Source organism: Gossypium arboreum, chromosome 8, assembly GCF_025698485.1.
Source record: "Gossypium arboreum isolate Shixiya-1 chromosome 8, ASM2569848v2, whole genome shotgun sequence".
NCBI lineage: Eukaryota > Viridiplantae > Streptophyta > Magnoliopsida > Malvales > Malvaceae > Gossypium > Gossypium arboreum.
In genome coordinates, this window is record NC_069077.1 from 22065640 (window position 1) to 22089598 (window position 23959).

The window sequence follows — 23959 nt, forward strand, 5'->3', positions numbered from 1 at the left end:
ACTTCCAAGTATTTTAAAACTCTTGCGGCAACTTTCTTACTACTATCTCTACAACCATCACAACTTCCATTGTCCTTGAACGTTTATTGCTTCTATCACCACCACCTACCATCGCAATTATTTTCTATTGTCTGCTCTGATCTTCTCCACCATCTCTTTACGACATCTCATTTTGTAAGATTGTACTATCTCCTTATCTTAATAAAAAGAACTCAACGAACATATAAGAAGAATATGCAAAAATTTGGACGAAAGAAAGTCGGAATTTGTGTATTTATTCATCTGCTGAAATTGCAAACTTTTTTTTTCATACAATAATCTGAGCAATTTCCTGTACACATGATATGATAAAACTACAAAGACTTTCCTTGTATTTACGAAAAATAACAATAATAAGACTGCACAGCCAGAAAAAAAACCCGTTCTAATAAATTTCAACCGAGTCAAGTGGGTAAAAGAAATGTATACATCTATTAGATATGATAGGAACGAGAGCAAACTGAGTCGAGGGCCTCGGTAAATAACGCAGAAAAGCTGGTCAATGCTTGAAAAACACCTGGTAAGCCTGTTTGAAGATTGTTCAGAGTCATTGCTCTTGTAATCTCTACTGCTTTGGCATGTCTCAGCATTTGATCTTCCACCCGCCTTTGGCAGGTTGCGAGCTCGGATTTTTTATCAGCGAGGGGATCCCGAGCATCCAAAACCTGCCCGTGATCAGGCCCAGTATCAGGAAGTCCGACACCGACCATAGAGTACGAGTGGTAGAACTTCCTTTCTATGTTGCGGAGAGATGATGCCTTTTTCTCGAGCTCCTTTGATGCAGTTTTGGTTTGCTTCTTAACCTTAAGCTCTTCAGATTGTTTAACAGATATGACGTGGACAACATTGATAAAACTTTTGATAGCTTCAGAAGCTACTGTGTCAGGGAGTCGTTCAAGAGCAAGCTTCCACTCGTCACAAAATGCATATACATTGGATGGCTCTGTATTGCCATTGAAATTGTCGTTGCTGACGGGAAGAAGGGTGAGCTTGAACCAACCATGGAGGGAGCAGATAAAACTGCGTTGAAATTTTATCAAACGGCAGAAACTAGAGTGCCAGGCAGATACAGCTGACTCTAGATCACGTGTTGCCTGGCGGTGCAGTTCAGAAGTTGAATCACCTTTCCCTGATCTGTTTATGAGGCCACGGACTTGCTGCACAATATTGTTCTGAACTTCATGGTATTGATGCATTGACGCCCACATAGACCTGAAGCTGCATATGTTCAAATTTACAGTATTTTAGCATCAAAATTGTTCAACTATGATGAATTTCATTTTCGACCTGTGAAAACAGATTAAGGAGCACCCAACCCCTACTTGTTTTATGGCCTAAAAGGACTATAGATCAGAGAAACACTGTCAAGTAGAATGGGGTCACTGTCTGAGTCTAAATGATTTAAAAAAGTAAAAAGTCAATACAAAGCAAAGGTGCTAAGGGGATGATCAAGTGGCATAGCAGAGCTATGTATCATAATGGTTCACCTACTCTGCAGCATGCCGAAATCTTTACTATAATGTTTAACATGAGATAAAATAATCCAAGATTCAATCCCTTCCTGAATAGCTCAAGCCACCAGGGAACAAGTTCTCTTATAGTAAAGATCTATAAATAGCAAAAGAGTTGAAATTATGAAACTTTTCTTGTTTAATACAGCACAAGGATTGGAACTTTAACAATAATTTATTGGAATGCTTACATTGGTACTTGGATCAGATTTCATGATCTAGCATTTGGCCTTTGGCCAAGAGTGTTCACCACAGCCCACGTTGTGGGTTCAAGTAAGCAGGGATTGCCTACTTGTGTGTGCGTGGCAGTGATCTACTACTATTAAGGGTGTGTGAGTTGTACCAATATACATATATATATAATTTCAAAGTGTGTACTTAACGGGGTCTATGGATACATAGTCACATTGAAGGATAAACACCTCAAAAGAATGTCTAATCTATTTCGAGAAACAAAAGGAGAAAAAGAGTACTTACGCACGACAAATTTGAACAAGCTGAGGAACAAGATCACTGTCTCTAAGCCCCACAATGGCAGTAGAGGTGGTAGTGACAGCCTGAGATGTGACGATAATTAGCGACTGCAACCTTGTTATCGATGCTTTCGTCTTGTCTATCTTGGTTTCATCCTCTCCCTTGTATTCTTGACTTTGCAATGCTGATAACTTTTTCTCATGCTCAATCTTTACTCCTTCTCTGGCCTGAAATTAATTTAAAATTATTGCCTATATTAGGCTGAACACCAACACAACAAAGCTCTAACGTACATAACAACAATGCCGTAAGTAAATTCATGGGAGGAACCCAACAATTAGGTAAATTATCTTTGCACCACATGTTTATTATTCTTATCCAAGAGATGATATGACATCAGAATTCTAATGTCCAACCAATTCAATCATTCAAGAAACTTGAAAAAGTCTCAATGAGACGACACCACAGTGTAACCTCATAAAGTCACCTATCCACTTTTTGCCTTAGCATTCAATGAAAAAGAGGAAAAAAACAAAGGGGAAAAAGTCAGCAGCAAATGTCCCAACGAAAGCAACTTCATTCTAACCCTGAAAATAAATGATCAAATTTATTCATAGTAAAATAATCTCACTTCATTAAAATATGTAAATACAAATAAATTTATTTTGTTTTATTTAGTTGATTCACAATATATAAAATTTATACAATATCAACCTCAAAATATAAGATTTAAGACGACGAAAGCACAAGTCAGACCCATTCCGCCAAGTTGATTTCCGTTAACTCTGCTTTCTCTGTTAAATCAATTTCAGTCTTAGGATTAATTATTGGTTTATTAAAATTTATAATCATGTATTATTTTTAAAATTATTTTAAATATATTTATAATAGGAAAGTTATTTAATACATTATTAGAAAAAACTCCACACCTCAACTCATTTATGAAGTCTAAAAACTTCAGTGATGATATATCAAATAATTACACTTTATAATATGTCATAAATATATAATATATAATTATAAAAGGAATTAAAATAAGTAGAAATCCTTATTACACACGTATAAGTATAGAAACCACGGATTTCGAATATAGATGTGTGTTTAAAAATAACACCCTTAAATAGCGAAACATATGGTTTGAAATTAATTAATCATATTAACACATAAAATACATGTGATCTTAAAAAAGAAACAGTGAGTAAAACGAAATTTAAACACTGAATACATCGGATTAACAATACTAAATGCATTACAATTGTTTATCATTATAAATTAGTGTCGAATTAATTTGTAACACCAATTCAATTAATAACATTACTAATAATATGCACAAGATAACAAATTATATTAAAAAAACATAAAATGAAAGTTAAAAATAGTAGAAATAAAAGGGTTAATCAACCAAAGTTGATTATAAGCATGAAATCCCAAGCAAGCAACAGTTTCAAAAGGGGCGTTATCGTCCAAATATGAAAAAAGTCAAAAACTGCGGTGGAGTTACGCTACAGGGCACCTTTATTTGTGGACATCCTAGTCACGCCCTTTTGTCTAAGATACGAAATTAGTAAAAAGCTTTTTATTTTTAAAAGAAGAGAGAAAATTTACCTTAACTTCCTCGTACAACTTCTTCTCCCAAGCCAGGAGCCGGTCCAAAGTAGAACAAAGGCTCTTTGAACGGCCTTCTTCATTGAGCGCTGCCGAGTCAAGCCGGTATTTCACCGCCAATGGAGGCTTTGAAGTCCAGCTCGAGCTCAAGTTACTCAGCATACTACTCGAATGATACACCGTCTCTGTAAATGTTAAAAAACCAGATATTTTAATTTAATAAAATATCAAACTAATTAACATTAATAAACTTGAACTATTCAAATTATATTAAAATTTCTCAATGTTTGAAGCTTACTCTTCAACTGCCGGAAACTTTTATCCAGCTGAGCTCTACCGATCTCCAGCATCTCCGAGACTTCGTCTCCGGCGGCGGCGGCTTTATCGAAATTCTCTTTGATCGCATCGACGATCTCTTTCAAATCCCTATGCCTAACCACCATCTTCGTATCCATCATAGTACCCATCCTAAAACTGCCGGCAGACGATCCCGCATCCTCCGACTTACTATCCATTTTATTCCCCGCGGTGGCCCCATACATCTGCTGCTGTGGCTGGGCCGGCTTAGGAGTCTGATTATGGAGATGACTCAACTTCTCCGACTCCCCTCTCGTCGAGGACCCGAAATTGGAGCGGGTCCCTATCTCGGATCTAGATGCCAAGTAATCGTCATCCGCTTCCTCTCCATCCGATGAACTTGTTGTAGTGTAACGGTCGTGGTCGTGATCTCCCCACTCACTGCATTGCACTTCTTCTCTTTCGGTTTCCTCGTCGAAATTACTCTTGGCGTTATGGGAATTGGTATCGTAACGATGATTCAGTTTCTGTGGACGGAAGAAATCGTATTCTGATTTTTCCGTTTCAGTATCTTCATGGTCGTTTTCATCTGAATGACGATGATGGCGTCGCGGCAATTGTTGCTTTCGTTGTTGTAGCTTTTGCTCGAAGAATTCGGAGTCCGGAGGGGAGGGAGGGTAAAAATTTTCCCAGTTCCAAACCGAAGAAGCTTGAGAAGGAGTCGTTGAGTAAGTGGAATTAGCTTGATAAGCCGTGGGGAAAAAGTTGTTTGAAAAACCGGATTTCGAGCTTCGAGGGGAAGAAGAAGGACTCGATTCCGACAAAATGTGCGGGAGTTTGGGCGGTAACTTACGTGGACGGCGACGATTGGGTACAGGCGATGAGATGCTAGGAGCGGAGAGTATGTGAGGGAGTTTGGAGCTAGCGACTGTCGGAGAAGGGGAAGGCGAAGGAGAGAAAGGAGCAGGAGCGGGAGCAGGAGCAGGAGATGGAGGGATTGGATTGGAGGGTGGCGTAGAAGGTTTAACAGGGTGGATAACGACAGCAGGGGTTTCGTCGGAGACGGAAAGGCGTTCACCAGCAGCGAAGGAGGAGAGAGCAGAGCCGGTGATACGGAGAGAGCGGCAGTAATCTGCGTGAGCAGCGGCTAGGTGGTGTCGAGCGTTAACGGCTTCCTTCATAAAGCGGCGCCTGTCTCTGCACCGCCTTACAGTGTCTTCGTTGTCTAGCTTTGATGCCGAACAACCCATTTTTAAGCACTACTCAGTCAAAACAAAAAAGCAAAAAAGTGTAAAGAAATCTATGGCGAGCAACCAAAAAAAAGAGAAGGGATAGAAAAACAAATGAAGCTTTAGGCAGTTGCGCGTACTTTAATGGTGGCGCTCGCCTGATTTAAGCTTAGTAAATTGCAAATGTTACTTTGTTTTAGAAAAAAGAGCAAAAGATGACAACCGTATCGAGATATAGCGAATTGAAATTTACATGAAAAAACGATTTTGAATTTTTTTTTTTCTTTTTTATATCCTATTACTTGTGAAAGTAGATTTATAAATGCTGAAGAAAAAGAGATGATTGCTTTAAGTATTCATTTCCTCTTTGTGCTAGCGGAAAGAAGGACAATATGTAAAAATGAAATGAGTGGGTATTTTGTGCTCACTAAGCTAAAAGCAGTTGATAGTAACTGTTTGTAAAATGCAGTAATTATAGAGATTTGAATCAATACTCGTGTTCCCTTTGAAAATATTGAATCTCTTTCATCTTCATCAACTGGTGCAATTCTTGGTCAAGTATGCTACGTTCCAATTAAAACTAAATTAGATTTTATCGGCAAAAATTGAACTGATTAGTAAGATGCACAAAAGCAGTGCAACTAAAAAGCATAGAAAGGAAGAGTAACATAAAAATTCGACCATGAGTGGATCCTTTTTAAGAAAAGCAACGTTCATTAAAAACAAAAATAAAACAAGTGGGAGGTTTACTTTTCCCTCATCCTTTTCTATTTTATTTCCATATTCTAACTGGACCCAACCCAACCTCTCTTGTCTTTTCTTTTCTTCTTATTATTGGTGTTAATTCTTCATTTTACCTTTTGATTCTACACTTTTAGTTTGCCCATGTAACCATTAACAACGAAGCCTTTAACAGTGTGAAAGATCCTTTCTTGCTTAAGCCATTCTAATTCCCCACCTCACTAGCTAAGCCACACACATGCAGCAAACATCTGTTTCTACTTGCAGTTAATTAACAAACGTAAAAGTACCTTTAAAAGATTTTCCAGAATTTTGAAACAGTTGTTTTTTAAGTACAACAGAGGCAAATCTTCTTGCTCTCCAAGTGTAAACTAAAAGCTGCACACAGATGTACATATATCATATGGTATAGAAATATTATATCGCTCCTGCTTTGGGTTCTGTAATGCAAGCGTCCAAGAACGAGAATCCAAGCAGGTTCTTAAAAGTCGAAAGAAAAAGATGGAACTTGTTATCTTCCCAAAAGGAATACGTTTTTCTAGATTTGATTATCTTAATGTTTTTCTAGTATATCGTTTTAGTGGACATGCCCGGATTAGATTAACATAATTTTGGACCCACATTGTTTCTAAGAGTAGACCCCAATGAGTCATTTTAGCTTCATCAGACAAAATAGCTAATAGAAACGCGATTAATCAGTAAATTTTGACAATTTGGTCTTATAATTTTCTAAAACACAAATCATTCACTACTACAACTAAAGGCAGCCACCGCATCAATCTGGATTCAGCATATCAAACAAATAGAAACACTTCAATTGTTTCAATGCCCTCAAGTCAAAATGAGGCGTGAAATTAAACAGTTCCTACATAGAAAAAGGTTAACAAACAAAGTCCCCTCAAATTCTTTAATCACAGTAATTTCAGACACCCACCGTACATTCCAACTCAGACTAGCCCCCAAAAGTCTCCAAAGCCCCTAACGCTGTCCTCACGTAACCATCTTGACACAAAGCTTTCTTTTCTTACAACGGTACTGAAACAATAGATGCTTGCTTTGTTTTACTTTCAAAATCCAACATCCAAAGATGGAGTTTTGGTCATGCTCATTGCAGAAAACAGGAAATAGAAAGGAAAAAGGACAAATAGGGATTGTGGTTTACAATATAAGTATAAAAAGATCAAAGAGAAGGGAGTTATATTCAGATAAACAAATTGTGAAGCAAAAGCAACCAACCATTCATTCTGATTTCTGACCCCACAGACCGTGGGGGTATTTATGTGCTATGTATGAGACATTTTTGGTGCTGTTTAGGTCCCACCACGTTTTCTTTGGCAAACAGCTAGCATAGCAGAAGAAAAAGAAAGAAAGAAAGGATCTATTTTCTCAAATCATACAAAACAAATTCACATAAAGAGGCACCCAAACAGCCACCGCAAGTCATAAGAACCTTTTCAAGACATTTTAGAGCTAAAGGCTTACTAGTTGGAATGGATTGGAGAGGTCCTTTTTTACCTGACAGGAACCCCTGCCTAGCTCAACAGGCACATGGTATGTCATACGTGTGTCTCTGCTACTACATCGTTTATCCAAAGTCAGCAAAGCTATGATGAAGAAGAAGAGCAGCTCAGCTTCATTTTCTCATGGTGATGCATCGCCTAAAGAGGTGTCGGACACATGTTGCCGGTCATCAGGAAACCCAAGTTTTGCATACAACCCCTGAACCATGAAATAATATATTATCTATTACCAATTCGATCAGTATATGTGTAGTTATCATTAAAGAATGATAGACTGAATAAAATTATGCAGTTCAATCACTGCAGTAATTTGATCTTAAACCAACTCTTTGATGATTGCATTGGCAAAAGTCATGCCAGGGACTAAGAGGTTTCTTTTAGTGGCTAAAATAGTTGACTTCAGTGAATGCAATGATAGAATTAATACTTATTTATGCTGTATCATGTTCCACTGATCTAGGAACACTAATAAGGACCATTTCAGGTCTGCTACTACCACACAAGGAAAATAATCCTACAAATATAGTTCTCAGTACATATAAACCTACAAATGTGTTACTGAGCTTCCATGCGGCAATCAAGGAATACGAGGCCAAAACAAAAAAAAATAGACAGACATACCATGACAACATTGATTGCATAAGCGACACAAGTGCTCCTGAAGACTTGAAACAAAACCAATGACAACTATAATGAACTCCATACAATTTTTTAATCAGTAGGAGCAAAGCATAGATTATGCAACTGCCACTTAGCCATTTGAGCTGCCAGCCAGGTTGCAAGAACCAAGGACTTTACATGTTACTTGTCAGGTCAGCATTGACAGAAAGCACATCTGAAAAATAAAATAGAATAAAATAAATAAAAATAAAGAACACATAAATTTTACGTGGAAACCCTTTCGGGAAAAAAAACCACGGGCAGAGGAGAAGAAAATTCACTATGTCGAAAAATTTTTACTCAAATACAAGAGGAATAGACTATGTCTATTTATAGGCTTGCAAAGCCATATTCTAGTAGGATTGAAACACCTTATCCTAATCAATATAAAATAGATGGAGTTTAATAAGGTTTAAAACCTTATTCTAAAATAAAATAAAAGAAGTCTAGTTCTATATGGATTTTACTTTTATTTTATTTTCCATCGTATTTTATTTAAATAAGAATTTGGGTCACTTAATTCTAACAATCTCCACCTTGACACAAATTCTCAATGAACAAGTTCTTCATCGCGAACTTTCAATAAACAAGTTCTTCACCTCTTCCAAAAACCCCTTAAGGGTTTAACTTCAACAATGAACACCAACCAAGTCTAAGCAATGCTCAAACTTGGTTATAGGAAGTGACTTAGTCATCATATCTGCAGGATTTTCATGAGTGCTAATTTTGCTCACAACAATATCACCACGAGCAATAATATCACGAACAAAATGATACCGAATATCAATGTGTTTTGTTCTCTCATGAAACATTTGATCTTTTGTAAGAAAGATGGCACTGACCACACCCTTTGCAACAAGCCTTGCTTTATATCCGGGTTCTTTAACTCCTGAGTCCCTTCTTTCTTTTAAACACCCATTTACAACGAATGCCTTTTTACCTTTAGAAAGTTTTACAAGATCCCATGTTCTGCTTTTTGTGGAGTGATTCCATCTCCTCTTGCATAGCAAACATCCACTTTTCGAGTCTTCACACTAATCGCCTCGAATAATTAAATGGCTCTTGATTCGCATCTATATCTTCACCACATTTAAAGCATAAGCAACTAGATCAACCTCGGCATACTTCTTTGGAGGTTTAATTTCTCTTCTTGTCCTGTTTTTGGCGATAGAGTATTGCGGTGAAGAAGCAACTCTATTCTCAATTTTGTATTGGCTTGAGGAGTTGATTACAGATTAATCTGATGCTCCACCTGCTTTTGGTTTTCTTTATTGGAAGAGTCTTTAAGAGATAAGTTAGGTAGCATAACAGTTTCATCAAAAACAACATCTCTGCTAATCACAACTTTTCTATTTTCAGGACACCATAACTTATAGCCTTTTACACCACTTTATAACCAAGAAAACGCATTTAATGGATCTCGGTTCCAATTTTCCATTATCAAAATGAGCATACGCAGGACACCCAAAAATCTTTAAATCGAATAATTAGCGGGATTACGGACCATACCTCTTGTGGAGTCTTTTTCTCAATGGCAACGGATGGAGATCGGTTGATCAAAAACATGCATGAGAGTCGCTTCGCCCAAAATGACTTGTAAGTTGGCATTTGACAACATACATCGAACCTTCTCCATGATCGTTCGTTCATTCGCTCGCAACGCCGCTTTTTTGTGGAGTATGACGAATCGTCAAGTGTCTCATGATCCTTCCGACTTGCACAATCTATTAAACTCATCGAACGAACTCTAAGCCATTATGCATGCGGAGGTATTTTATCTGCTTTTCCGTCTGCTTTTCAATCATAATTTTCCAAGACTTAAATGTGGAAAACACATCGCTTCGCTTCGGAAGAACGCCCAAACTTTTCGGAAAAATCATCAATAAAGGTTAGCATATAATTAGCTCCACCTCTCGAAGGCACTCGGGCGGCCCCCACGATCGAAATGGATATACTCCAACGTTTCCTTCGTGTTATGGATTCCTCTAGTGAATCGAACTCTCTTTGCTTCCCAAAACACAAGGCTCACAGAAATTCAGTTTGCAAATTCCTTGCCCATTAAGAAGTCCTCTTTTGCTTAATTCTGCCATGCCATTCTCACTCATATGCCCTAGGCGCATATGCCAAAGTTTAGTAATATCATCATCTGACAAGGAAGAGGAAGCGACAGCTGCATCACCAAGATAAGATAGAACCACAGAAAACATATAACTTCGCAATCTTTCTTTGCCCTTTCATCACAACAAGGACCCTTTGAAATCTTTAAAACCCCACTTTCAGCTGTGTATCTGTACCCTTTTGAATCAAGAGTACTCAACGAAATTAAATTTCTTTTCAATTCTGGAACATGCCGCACGTCACTAAGTGTTCTGACAACTCCATCAAACATCTTAACTTTAATTGTTCCAACACCTGCGATTTTACATGAAGCATTATTTCCCATCAAAACAACACCTTCAGATACTGTTTCATAAGTTGTAAACCAATCCCGATTGGGACTCATGTGGAAGGTGCAGCCTGAATCAAGTATCCACTCCTCGCTTACTTTAGAATCATTGATAGAAGCAACTAGAAGTTCACCATCGTTGTAGACTTCTACAACATCGCCTTCACCGAATTTTCCGTCATTTTTTCCTTTTGATTCGCACCTCCTTTTAATCTTATTTTGTAGCTTATAGCACTCAGATTTAATGTGCCCTTTCTTCTTGCGAAGTTGCAAGTTTTACCTCTGCTTGAAGATTTCGATCTACCCTTAGATTTACCACGAGGATTCCGTTCCTGTGTTCTACCACGATCATCATCAACATTCCGGTTTTGTCTCCCACGAACAATGAGACCCTCTCCCTGAGAGTTGGGTTTAACCACAAGATGCTTCATCTTATCATACGAGGTTAAAGAATCATAAACCTCATCAACCTGTGAGAGACTCGCGCTATATAAAATCGTGTCTCTAAAGGTTGAATAAGACAGGGCAACGAACAAAGTAGAATCAACCCTAGATCTTCCTTATCATCTTGAACCTCCATGGCCTCCAAGTTTGAGAGAATTTCTTTAAACACTTTGTTAAGTGTTCGTGTACGACGCACCTTCCTCCAAACGATGAGCATAAAGACGCCGCTTCATATGCAACTTGCTTGTTAGAGTTTTCGACATACATATTTGTTCTAGCCTCTTCCATAATGCAGTGGCGGTTTTCTCTTTCATCACATCCTGCAAAATTTCGTTGGACAAATGCGATGTAATTGTGTTAATGCCTTTCGATCCTTACGCTTTTTCTCTTCATCTGTTAATGTCGAAGGCATCTTATCTATCCTAGCGGGGCATCCTCTAGATCCATCTGCAAGAACCGCTTGCATCTTAATTTGCCACAACGCAAATCTGTATTGCGATCCAACAATGAATTTCATACTTCAAAGACGCCATTACCGTGATCGAGATGAATAACCCTAAGCTCGATACCAATTTGTGAAAAATAAAATAGAATAAAATAAATAAAATAAAGAACACATAAATTTTACGTGGAAACCCTTTCGGAAAAAAACCACGCGCGGAGGAGAAGAAAATTCACTATGTCGAAAAATTTTTTACTCAAATACAAGAGGAATAGACTATGTCTATTTATAGGCTTGCAAAGCCATATTCTAGTAGGATTGAAACACCTTATCCTAATCAATGTAAAATAGATGGAGTTTAATAAGGTTTAAAAACCTTATTCTAAAATAAAATAAAAGAAGTCTAGTTCTATATGGATTTTACTTTTATTTTATTTTCCATCGTATTTTATTTAAATAAGAATTTGGGTCACTTAATTCTAACATCTTATTTTCCCAAAAATTCTAGGGTGAGAACTTTCTGTTTCAGGGAAAGATTTCGTTACCTGCAGCATATGCCATTCCTCAAATTCATCAAACAATTCCCGCTGCTCAATTCTGATCACCAGATAAGTCACATTTAAGAGCCCCCTTAAAGAATATATCAGAAACGCAGAAATGACCAGCTTCCCAGCGAAAAGTAGAAGAAAGGAGCTAAAGCTGTGAACCAAGAAATTGCAATGAATCTCCTTTTATATCTTCCCAAAAACCTTAAAAGAAAGGCTGCTTAAAAAGGAAGCAAAAATTCTTCTTTTCACTAAGCAGGCATTTGCAGAGCAACAAAGGCACACACATAAAGATATTATCCAACTCAAATTTGAACTTTCTAATTCTAAAAGTAGTTCTAATCTGTCAGAAAGAACATCTTTTGAAAGAAACTTTGGAGCTAAAGTTGGTAGCTGTTTTCATTTTAATCATCAATTTCATGGCCTATGGTCACTACTTGCACAGTTCCTAAGCCAATTAACCCGGCCATGACCTTGGCAACTAGATGTTTGTTGAACAATTGAAGTCTTAGTGGTTACGCACGACAAACAGATAATAACAGTAAGTAATCAAATAACCTTACATCATGATCTAATTCTTTTTCAAGTTCTCGGTACTACATTTCAAAGTTAGCTCAGGCAAGTTTAAAATAAGTAATGAGCAATTCCATCAAAGCTCAGGGTGCTGGCAAATTGTTTGTCTGATGGGAAAAAACTTTTATGAAATAAGCAAAGCATTTACGTGCATCTTTCGTGGACATCTACAAATTAACTATAAATTCTCATGTCCCAGGCAACAGCTTTCTGAATCTCAGCAGAAATTACACAAAAGGTTGTAAATGAAACAATATATATGCATATATAAAAGCATGCCCTAGAAAGAATCTCACTCAGGACACAAGGAAAGACAGGAGGGCAGTTATATTATATGATGCCTCATTTCTACAATTGAAAGTTCATTCTAGAATGCCTTCAAAAAAAGAAAGTTCATTCTAGAAGTTATGAGGAAGAAAGGGGAAATTATATGGACTAACAGTTGCTAAATTATTAGCTCTGTCTAGCCTGAACCTGGCCTGGACTTTATATTGTTCATTACTATGTTCTTTTGGGTCAGAGACATTACCATGCTTACCATCAAAGACATGGCACTCTAAAGGCACCAAGAAAATGTGTTCCATAAAGTAAATAAATCAACAGATATATTCATAGCCTAACTCCTATATCATTGGCATTATTTCTAGTTAAAGTTACGGAAATTAAAAATAAAAAATAAGATATGATGTCAAGCAAAAATTAAAAGATAATATGTAGTTGTATACATGTCATCCTTGATCAAGAAATAGTTTTTCCTTTGCAAGCAAAGTTGGCGTAACATAAATACCCAAAAGTGCATAGCCTCAACTCTGACAAGAAAAATTTCAACGAAGAGTTACTGATTTTCAACTAATAACTAGTGTATGTTTGTATAAACCAACATCAATTCATCCAAGCTCCCCATTTTCGCCTTTTTACTTCCATGATTGCAAATAAATAAAAGGTATTGACTGCAATATGTCTTAATCTCTAAGTTCAAAATTTATTGCATTTCAACCAAAGAGAAAAAGGGGCACTCTATAAAAAAAAAATTTCAGCCAAAGATAGAGAGAGGAGAAAAAGGGATGTTCTGACGTAGCTAAATATCTTTTAAGTTTTAATCTAGCATCAAAAGAATGTAAAACAATACGAAATGTCTATAGGTTAAAAAATGTGTGCAAACAGCTTACTGGGAAATAACTAGTTCACTCACTGAATTAAGCCAACTCATAACAGATGAAAATAAGAAAGTAGGACGGTTTCACATTTAAATTCTTATCATTTGCCGCCCAAACATATCATCTGGGTGAATCTGTTGACAAAAACCATAAATTGTAAATTCAATGTTCTCTTCAACCTTGATAGGCACAGAAGGGAAGGCATTCAAGAAAGGAACACTAGCAGGAAACCGCAACCAATAAAAAAGAGGTAAAGATGTTGGGTTTTCAAGAAAGTACAAAACCTGCTTGACGAAACCATCTTTTTTGAAAAAGAAAAAATCGGGATCGACTTTTTATTTGAAAACGAAAAAGGGTTTTGATAAGGTGTGATCGGGTCACCTCGTAAAATGATCGTTTTTAATAAACCGTTTTGATTTATTAAAACAACACTTTTGGTGTACGAAATTCAGAAGGACGGGTTTGGGAGTCGGTTACCCACGAGGAAAGATTAGCACCCTCGTAATGCCCAAAATTGATATCTAGTTGATTAATTAATGTCTTACTGTCGAGAATTGAAGATTTGAAAAGATTTAAAAAAAAATACAATCCTTTTATTAATGTTATTTTTACAAAGAATTTGCTTAAGTAAATAGAAACAGATGCTAAAGACTTTCTTGTCTCGAAGTAATAAAATGTCACATCCAGTACATTAGGACGCAACATTTTAAACCCTCGAGAATAAGCTTGTCCTTTGATTTTCAAGACTCATGCATTTTAATTTTAAAAGGTTATTCGGTCATTTAGATCAAACGAGAAAAAAAAGAAACCCAGTGCATTAGGGCACGATCTCTTGAATTTCCAAACACAGAATATTGCCTTTATTAAAGAATCCTTTTTTTTTTTTATGAATTTTAGGCTGACAATTGTTATAATTTAGAGAAATGATAAATGAATAAACCAATATGTTAATGGACGACAACATTATGGATACACTAGTGAACAATTCATAGTACATATGACGGTCATAATCACAGAACACACATAATTTGAATATGAATATTAATAATCAAGAAAAATGAAATGAATGATATAAAATAATTTAAAACAAATAACAAGACAATTTTAAATAAATGATAAAAAGGGTTTAAAATAGATTATAAAAACAACTTGAAGTAAATAATACAAGGCAATTTAAAATGATTAATATGTAAAACAATCTAAAATAAAATAACATATAAAACAACCAAAAAAACTATTTTAGACAACAAATAATAAGGTTTAAAATAAATAATGTATAGAATAAATAAAACCCATAAGCTGGTAAAAAAAACACTAAAAGAGTAAATAAATAAACAAATAAAAGTTTAATAAAAATAATAAAAGATTAAATAACACAAGTTAAAAAGATAATAATAATAATAATAATAATAATAATAATAATAATAATAATAATAATGATAATAATAATAATAATAATAATAATAATAGTAGTAGTAGTAGTAGTAATAATAACAATAATAGTACGAAATAAAAATAGTAGGAAAAAAGTAATAATAATAATAATGATAAAAATAATAATAGTACTAATAGTGATAATAATGATAATAATAAAAAATGATATTAGTATATAAATATAAATAGAGATACAATACATAGAAATATAATAATGATAGAAATATAAATAGATAAATAAAAATAGATAAATAATAGTATTTGAGTAAGAAAATATCTGAAATATAATAATAATAGTAATAATATATTACATTAATGATATAATGATATGGTAATATAATAATAAGCGTAAAAAGAAAATATAATTAGAGCAATAATAACACTAAAATAATTAATAAAATAGCGCAAATAACAAAGGGGACCAATTTAAAATTTAAAACATAAATTCAGGGGCAAATCATAAATAAAATAAAAGAGAAGGGTCAAATTGTAATGCGCGCATACATGGAAGGATCAACTGGGCAAATAATCCCTCCGCATATGCGCATCGTTTAAAAAGGGACCTAAATAAAAAATTTTAAATTCAGCGGGGTGAATTTAAAAGGATACAAGAAAAGGGAAAATGACCGTATTGAAACAAATGTAAAAGGCGGGGGGACTTAAAGGGCAATTAAACTCTTTTAAAGCAAAACATGCAGATCCTAGGCTGGAGCGGGTCGGGTCGGATGGGTTGAGCATGAAACGACACCGTTTTGGGGTTTAAAGACCTAGGCCAAAACGATGTTGTTTTAGCCCTCTATTTAAGTAAATTTTTCAATAAAAATTTCATTTTAACACCTGTTTTTTTTTTTAAAAAAAACTTCAAAAATCCTCTCAACTCTCTCATCCAACCTCAAGCCTCCGGCCCAAGACCAGTCGTCGGACCACCGTGGCGGCCGCCGGTCTCCTACAACGGCGTCGCCATCCACGGTGGCCGGAGATAAAAAATGACCATTTTCGGACTATTTACTTTCTAGTCCTAGAAAATACCATCTTTCATTGGAGATGGCCACCTCAGCCTAGCCCTATGACGATGCAAACGCCAAAGGTAAGGTTCGGCTCCTCCTCCTCTTTTTTTTTTTTGTTTTTATTCCTTGCTTTAAAAAATAAGAAACAACAACGAAGTGAAGAAAAAAAATAGAAAGAAAAAGAAAATAATAGGATAAAAACCTTTCAAAATTTTCTTTAATTCATTGATTTGTTTGTATTTGTTTGTAGTATCTGTGAAAAAAAAAACAAAAATAATATTATGGCTTTTTATAGACGAATACAATGTCTGTTTCTGTTGCTATTTTCTCGCTCCTATTGCAGGTACCGTGAAGGCGTGAAAGTGTGGAGCGAACGTGGTGGAGCGGGGCGCGCGGAGGTGACGCGACGCGACACGAGCGGCGACTGAAGAGGGTTAGGGAGGCTAAAGTTTCTGTTGCTAGTTTAGGTTATGGGCTATTGGGCCACTAGTGTTTCTATTTTGGGCCTGTTTGGGTTTTTAAATTGGTTTTGTGAATTGGGCTTGTAACATTACTTGGACTATTAATTGATTTTTATCATTTTGGGTTTCATTGGGTTTAGTGGGCTGGGAAAATTGGGCCTACTACAGCTGCCCCTCTTTGCTCGTTGTCGTATAACGAGAATGGAGCAAAAACTTTTAAGAAGGACCAACTTTTCCCGGCTTTGCCGAGTCTCAATATCTTTGGTGCTTCAGGTAGCCTCGTCCCAAACCATTACAACTTCAGGGGAATCGTAATTGGTGCTTCAATTTCCTCCACTGCATCTTCATGGAGATAAGTTATGTAGCTTTGGTCTATTCCACTGCAACTTCAAGGAAATAAGATATGCTATCTTCAATCTGCTCATCTGTAACTTTAGGGAGATAAGACTCGCAATCTTTAGTTTGCTCCATTGCGGCTTCAAGGAGATAAGGCTGGTGGCTTTAACCTGCTCCACTGCAACTTCAGGAAGATAAGATTCTCCATAATTTGTAGCTTTAATCTGTTCCACTGCAACGTCAGGGAATAAGATTCGCTTTCTTCAGTCTGCTCTGCTGCAACTTCAGGGAGATAAGGTTTGTGATTTGTAGCTTCAATCTGCTCCACTGCAACTTCAGGGAGATAAGATTTGCTATATTCAGTCTGCTCCACTGCAATTTCAGGGAGATAACACTTGTAATCCTTAGTCTGCTCTACTGCAACTTCAGGGAGATAAGACTTGTAACTTCCTGCTCTACTACAACTTCAGTGAGATGAGGTTTGTAGATTCACTGATCTTGCTAAATCTTCCTCTGGGGAACATGACCTGTAGAATCGATTTCATAGGCCTATGCTTATGCCCAAAGATTAGGATGTCATGATCAGAATGAATCAAATGCTCATAACTAGATGTGTATGAATGATATTTGCATGAATGCAAAATGTCATAAGAATAATCTTTTCTTAATGTTTAGGTTGTCATTGCTCATTGTTCTTCAAGGTTCTATCACTGACACAATATCATGTCTTCTTATTCAGCTGATATCTTTGACAGAAAACCTGAAGGAATATTCATAATTTAGACTCTTCTTTCTCAAATATTTTTAACCCTTAAGTTTGGTGAGTTCTAAATAACAATCCTATTTCAGGTTCTTGTATTATTTAGAAACTTCTTAAAGTAATATGTAAAACTTCTTTTATGTGAATATTATCAGCCCAGTAATTGTTGTTTCAATGAAAAATGCTTGAAAAAGATTATCACAATGGACAAGATGAAATTTTATTGAGAGCAAAACTCGAAGAGGAAAAATTAACCAAGATAACAAATTTTGCTAAAGTACAAAATGAATAAGATGAAAATAGGTGCCCCAAATATCGCAGCATGAGCTTCTCTACACAAAACTTCTCGAGGACCCTTTGAACTTGATATGTGTCTAGAAGGCCTACAGTACTTTGTTGATGCCCCAAGATGTAACACCCTTCCTTCTTGTCAATTCGAAGAAGACAAGACTACCGCATGCCCCGCCTTCGATCAAAATTTGAGCTGTCCTTTTCCGGGTTTTCAACTTAAAACCCATTTGGTCTCAAAGCGTCCTTTGTGGATTTTCGCTTTGACTTCTCCATTTTTTTATTTTTTTATTTTTTTAGAAGGTCTCAAAGTGTCTTTTGCGGGTTTTCACATTGGCCTCTCCCTTTTTTTTAGGCGAAGTATCTCTTGACTGAATCTAAATTTATGGAATTGAGCAAGTTTTTACCATCTATCTCAATTAGAATCAGTGCTCCTCCGGAAAAGGCTTTCTTTACCACATAAAGTCCTTCCCAGTTTGGCATCAATTTATCTTTAAAGTCCTTTTGTATTAGAAGGATCTTTTTCAATACCAGGTCCCCCTCATGGAATTCTCTTGGGCGAACCTTTTTGTCATAAGCTTGCATCATTCACTTTTGGTACATCTGACCATTACGGATAGCCCTTAGCCTTTTTCCTTCGATCAAGTTTAATTGATCATATCGAGATTGGATCCATTCTACTTCATCCAATTTCACCTTTGATAAAACTTGGAGAGAAGGAATCTTGACTTCAATTGGCAAAACTGCCTTCATTCTGTAGACCAAAGAGAAAGGCGTTGCCCCGGTGGAGGTCCTGACAGACGTTTGGTAAGCATAAAGGGTAAATGGTAACTTCTCATGCTAATCTTTGTAAGTCTCAGTCATTTTCCCCACAATTTTCTTAATGTTCTTATTGGCTGCTTTCACCGCACCATTCATTTTTGGGTGATATGGCGATGAGTTGTGGTGTTTGATCTTAAATTGACTATAGTCCTCTACTATCGTGCTATTGTTCAAATTTAGCGTATTATTCTATATGATCCTTTCTGGCATTTTACATCGACATATGATCTCTTTCTTCAAGAACTTGCTGATTGTCGACTTTATGACATTGGCATATGAAGCGGCCTCTACCTACTTGGTAAAGTAATCGATGACCATGAAGATAAATCGATGTCCATTAGAAGCTTTTGGCGATATGGGCCCAATCACATCCATGCCCCACATAGAGAAAGGCCATGGAGAAGTCATAACACGAAGATTTTCTGGCCAATAACACCCGAATCTCATAATTTGTCTGGCCATTGTAAAGCCATTGGCGTGTGTTCCACAGACACCCTAATAGACTTCTTTCAAGATTTTCTTAGCCTTAACGACGCCCACACATCTTAACAGCACTTGATCTTTTTTTCTTTTGTATAGGACCTCTTCATCTAAGACATAGTCACTAACTAGTCTTCTCAATGTTCTTTTATCCTTTTCTTCTTTCTCAATGTTGTAACAATGAGTCGGAGCTTCAAAAATACTCATCCGGATAGGTTTTACATCCTCTTGTTTGTTTACCTCAATCATGGAAGCTAAAGTAGCTAGGGCATCAGCCATCTGATTTTCGTCTCGTAGAAGGTAGCAGAAGATGATGTCATCAAACTCTTTAATCAATTCAAGAACTAGCTTTTGATAATCAATCAACTTGAGATCTCTTGTCTCCCATTCTCCCTTTAAGTTGATAAATCACTAGCGCACTTTGATCTTACATTCTGCTGTACGAATTCCCATGATGCATGCTTTGTATTCTACCATATTGTTCGTGCAATCAAAATCTAATTTACTAGTAAAGGGATAATGATCTTCGTTTGGGGATATTAGGACTACCCCGATTCTGTTACCCATAGTATTTGAGGCTCCATCAAAATTTAGTTTCCATAGATGGCCTTATTGAGAATCTTCTTCAGTGGTTGCAACATACATCATATCTTCGTTTGGGAAATCAAAGTTCAAGGGCTCATAGTCCTCTAGAGCTCTACTAGCCAGGAAATCTGCTATTGCACTTCCTTTTACAGCTTTCTGGTTAACATAGATTATATCAAATTTAGAAAGCAGAATTTGCCATTGGGCTATCCTTCCGTTCAAAGCTGTCGATTCCATCATGTATTTCAGAGGGTCCAGTTTCGAAATGAGCCAAGTGGTGTGATATAACATATACTGTCTTAATCTCCGAGTTGTCCAGATCAATGCACAACACAACTTCTCGATTGGTTAATACCTTGTCTCACATTCAGCGAACTTTTTATTGAGGTAGTATCTTGCTCTTTCCTTCCTTCTTAACTCATCATACTGGCCGAGCACACACCCCATGGAATTCTCAAATACGGCCAAGTACAATATTAATGGTTTACTTGGGTTGGGTGGCATCAACACCGGGGCGTTGGATAGGTAATATTTAACCTTATCAAAAGTCTTTTGGCATTCCTCATCCCATACACCTGGATTGTGTTTCTTAGGGAGACGGAATATAGGGTCGCATTTATCAATTAGTTGTGAAATGAACTGGGCAATATAATTTAACCTCCCTAGGAAACCCCAGACTTCTTTTTGAGTACGTGGCAGAGGTAGCTCCTGTATGGCCTTGACTTTTTCTGGGTCGATCTCAATCCCCTTTTCACTAACTACAAATCCTAACAACTTTTCGGACTTAACCCCGAAGGTACATTTTATTGGATTGAATTTTAGCTGAAACTTTCTCAACCTTAGGAACAATTTCCTCAGGACTTGTACATTCTCCTTCTCTGTCAGAGACTTTACGATCAAATTATCGACATAAACTTCGATTTCTTTGTGTATCATATCATGGAAAAGGGTAATCATAGCTCTTTGATACGTTGTTCCCGTATTTTTCAGCCCAAATGGCATCACCTTATAACAAAATATTCCCCATACAGTTACAAATGTGGTCTTCTCCATGTCTTCAGGATGCATCTTAATTTGGTTGTACCCCGAGAAACCATCCATGAAGGAGAACAGTGAGTAACATGTCGTGTTATTTACTAAGGTATCGATGTGAGGCAATGAGAAATTATCCTTCGAGCTAGCTTTGTTCAAATCCCTGTAGTCTACACACATTTGTACTTTTCCATCTTTTTTCGGGACAGAGACGATATTGGCTACCCATTCTGAGTATCTCACCACTTTTAAGAACCCAGCGTCGAACTACTTCTTGACCTCTTCTTTTATTTTTAGCAAAACATCAGGCCTCATCCTTCACAGCTTTTGTTGAACAGGCTTGCACTCTTCCTTTACGGCAACTCGATGTACCATAATGTCAGTATTTAACCCTGGCATGTTTTGATATGACCATCCAAATACATCCTTAAATTCTTGGAGTAACTCAATGAGATCTCACTTTGTCTCTACGGTGATACAAGTTCCAATCTTCACCTCTTTTCCTTCTCCTAAGCTCACGATTTCGACTAACTCTTTGTGAGGTAAGATTTGTTTTTCATCTTACTCTACCATTCTCAACAAGTCAGGAGATAGGTTATAGTCTTGATCATCTTCAAAATCTTGAGGATCCTTCATATACATATCGTGCTCAAAAGGAAACCCTGAGTCGTTGGCATCGTCGCTCATATCATTGATGTCCAGAAACCTGTTATGATGATGAAGGGCAATCCAAAAAACAACAGAGTTTAAAAATAATTATTTGTATGATGAATGAAGAATAAAAGAATATTTGAAAGAAAGTCCAATAGGACCAAAGAATCTAAGAAAAATCATCTATATAGCATGATTATGAATGAAATGGAAAGAATAAAAGAATATCTGCTCAGAATGATAGCAAAGATCTATTTAATTATAATAAAGATTTTGGACATAAGCCTATTTCACAAAAGGATTCTTATCACTCCTAGGCTTAGAGCAATAAGTGTGTAACAACCCGATTTTGGGCCTAGTCGGAACAGTAGTTTCGGGACCACTATTCCGAGGCCAGAGAAAATTATTTTAGTATTATTTTGTGTTATAATATAATTTTATAAGTGCATGTAAATTTTGGTAAGTTAATTTTAGCGATTTCTAGTCCAATTTCGAAAAAGGACTAGATCGCGTAAAAGGTAAAAGTTGAGTTTTAATACCTAAAGGTGTTAAATTGCCTTGTATTTTAAATTGGGGGTCTTTAAAGTGAAATTAGGCCATTCAAAGAGTGATGGCCGGCCATGAGACAAGGAATGAAATGGTCAAACATGTTAGGTAAGTGTTGGGTGACTTATTTGACAAATAAGTAATAAAATAAAGAAAAGAAAATATCATCTTTTCTTCATGTTCTCTCCACCAAAAAAAAATGGCAGCAAAGAAAGGGTTTAGAAGCTGGAAACTTTCAGCAAAGAAACTCCCTTTATAGTAAGTGATTTTAATGCTTTTTCTTGATGATTTTTACATTTTTGGAACCCCTAAAGCATGAGTTTTCATATGAGGGGTCTATTTTGCAAAATGATGAAGAGTCTAGGGTTTTGCCATGAGAGTAAATGTGTTGTTTTCTGTGTTTTTATGGAAGATTATGAGTCCTATTTGTCTAATAAACAACTTTTGTGAAAGAAATTGCATGAAAACACCTTAAAAAGGGCTAGATTGCTAAGTTGTAAAATGAGTTGTAAATGTGTGAAATAGTTGAAATTATGAGTTGCTATAGTTATGAAAATGATTCATCTAGACTCAAGGAGTAAAGAAATGTGATAAAAATTATTTTACGAGCATAGGGGTAATTTGGTAATTTTGGCAAAATATAGGGGCAAAATTGTAAAAATTGCCCAAGTGTGTCAATGGACTAATTTGATTCGTACATTGTTTTAATAAGTTGATTGTGATATTTTAGATGATGAAAATCAAGATTTGGACCTAGAACGGAAAGAAATCGATTAAGGGATAATTACGTTTTTTTTCACCTTTATGGTATCGAGGTAAGTTCATGTGTAAATAATGTAGCATAATTGTTATTTTTAAGTTATTGATGTTAAATATATGATATGTTGATTTTTATCATGAAATATATGCTTTGTGGTTATTTTCGAATAAAATGCAAGTAATGTGTATTATCTGTTAAATATAAAGTGCTACCGAGTATTGGTTTTGGTATTTTACGGAAGATGGCAAGGATATGTGTTCGAGGAAAATCCCGTTTGAACCTTAGGAATAGATTAGGATACAAGTGACATGTCACTAGGATGGTTGAACATCCGAACTCGTTGAGTTGAGTCCGAGTTCACTTATGGATGCGAATGTTTGAACTTGTTGAGTTGAGTCCGAGTTCGTGAGATGTAACTAGGCATCCGAGCTCATTGAGTTGAGTCCGAGTTCACTTATGGATGCGAACGCCTGAGCTCGTTGAGTTGAGTCCGAGTTCACTTATGGGCGGGTTACATGGTAGCTTGGCTACATATGTGGCACTTATGTGCAAACTTTCCATGTATCCGAATTATATTCCGATGTGTTCAACGGGTAAAATTCTACTCAAATGGAGGAATACTCGAGATGAAAGGGGCGTATTGGTAAATGTTGTGAAATGGATACTTTGAACAGGTATATACTTAACCCTCGGGTTGAAAACTCGACATAACAACAATATGGTAAGATGGTAAATGAAAATGTGATATGAATGTCTCGGTGATGATTATACAAACGATGTTGTATTAATTTTGTGAACAATGATCATGAATGAGTAATTTAGCCTTGACAGATTTGAGTTACTGCAGTAGTGTAACTTTGAAAATACACTAAAAATAGTGGAAACTGAGTTAGAGGCAGAATAAAATATGAGATTAAAGCTTAATGAGTCTATTTTCACATGAAAGAAACAGGGGAAGAAAAAGAATTCTATATTGTGTGATATTTGAATTCTTGTAAAACAGGGTCTGAATGAATTTGAGATCCCTTGTTCTGACTTTAGAAATTCACCATAAATTGTAAAAAAATTATTAAGTCATACCTTATATGCATGGATTCCTTATTGAGTCTATTTT

The 23959-nt window shown here is 36.2% G+C and overlaps 1 protein-coding gene across 2 annotated transcripts; it reads right to left on the bottom strand.

Moving 5' to 3' along the window:
- Positions 1 to 243: 243 nt before the first annotated feature.
- Positions 244 to 6032, bottom strand: LOC108470260 (nitrate regulatory gene2 protein-like). 2 transcript variants are annotated; one of them, XM_017771553.2, is made up of 5 exons: positions 5296 to 5622; positions 3928 to 5185; positions 3630 to 3814; positions 2028 to 2251; positions 244 to 1257 (listed from the first exon to the last, which is right to left on the bottom strand). In XM_017771553.2, the coding sequence occupies exons 2-5, from the start codon at positions 5174 to 5176 to the stop codon at positions 474 to 476; spliced, it is 2442 nt and encodes an 813-aa protein (XP_017627042.1). In that variant the 5' UTR covers positions 5177 to 5185; positions 5296 to 5622; the 3' UTR covers positions 244 to 473. The 2 variants fall into 2 exon arrangements, with proteins under 2 accessions (XP_017627042.1, XP_017627041.1); XM_017771552.2 differs by having other exon boundaries at positions 3928 to 6032.
- Between the last annotated feature and the right edge of the window lie 17927 nt (positions 6033 to 23959).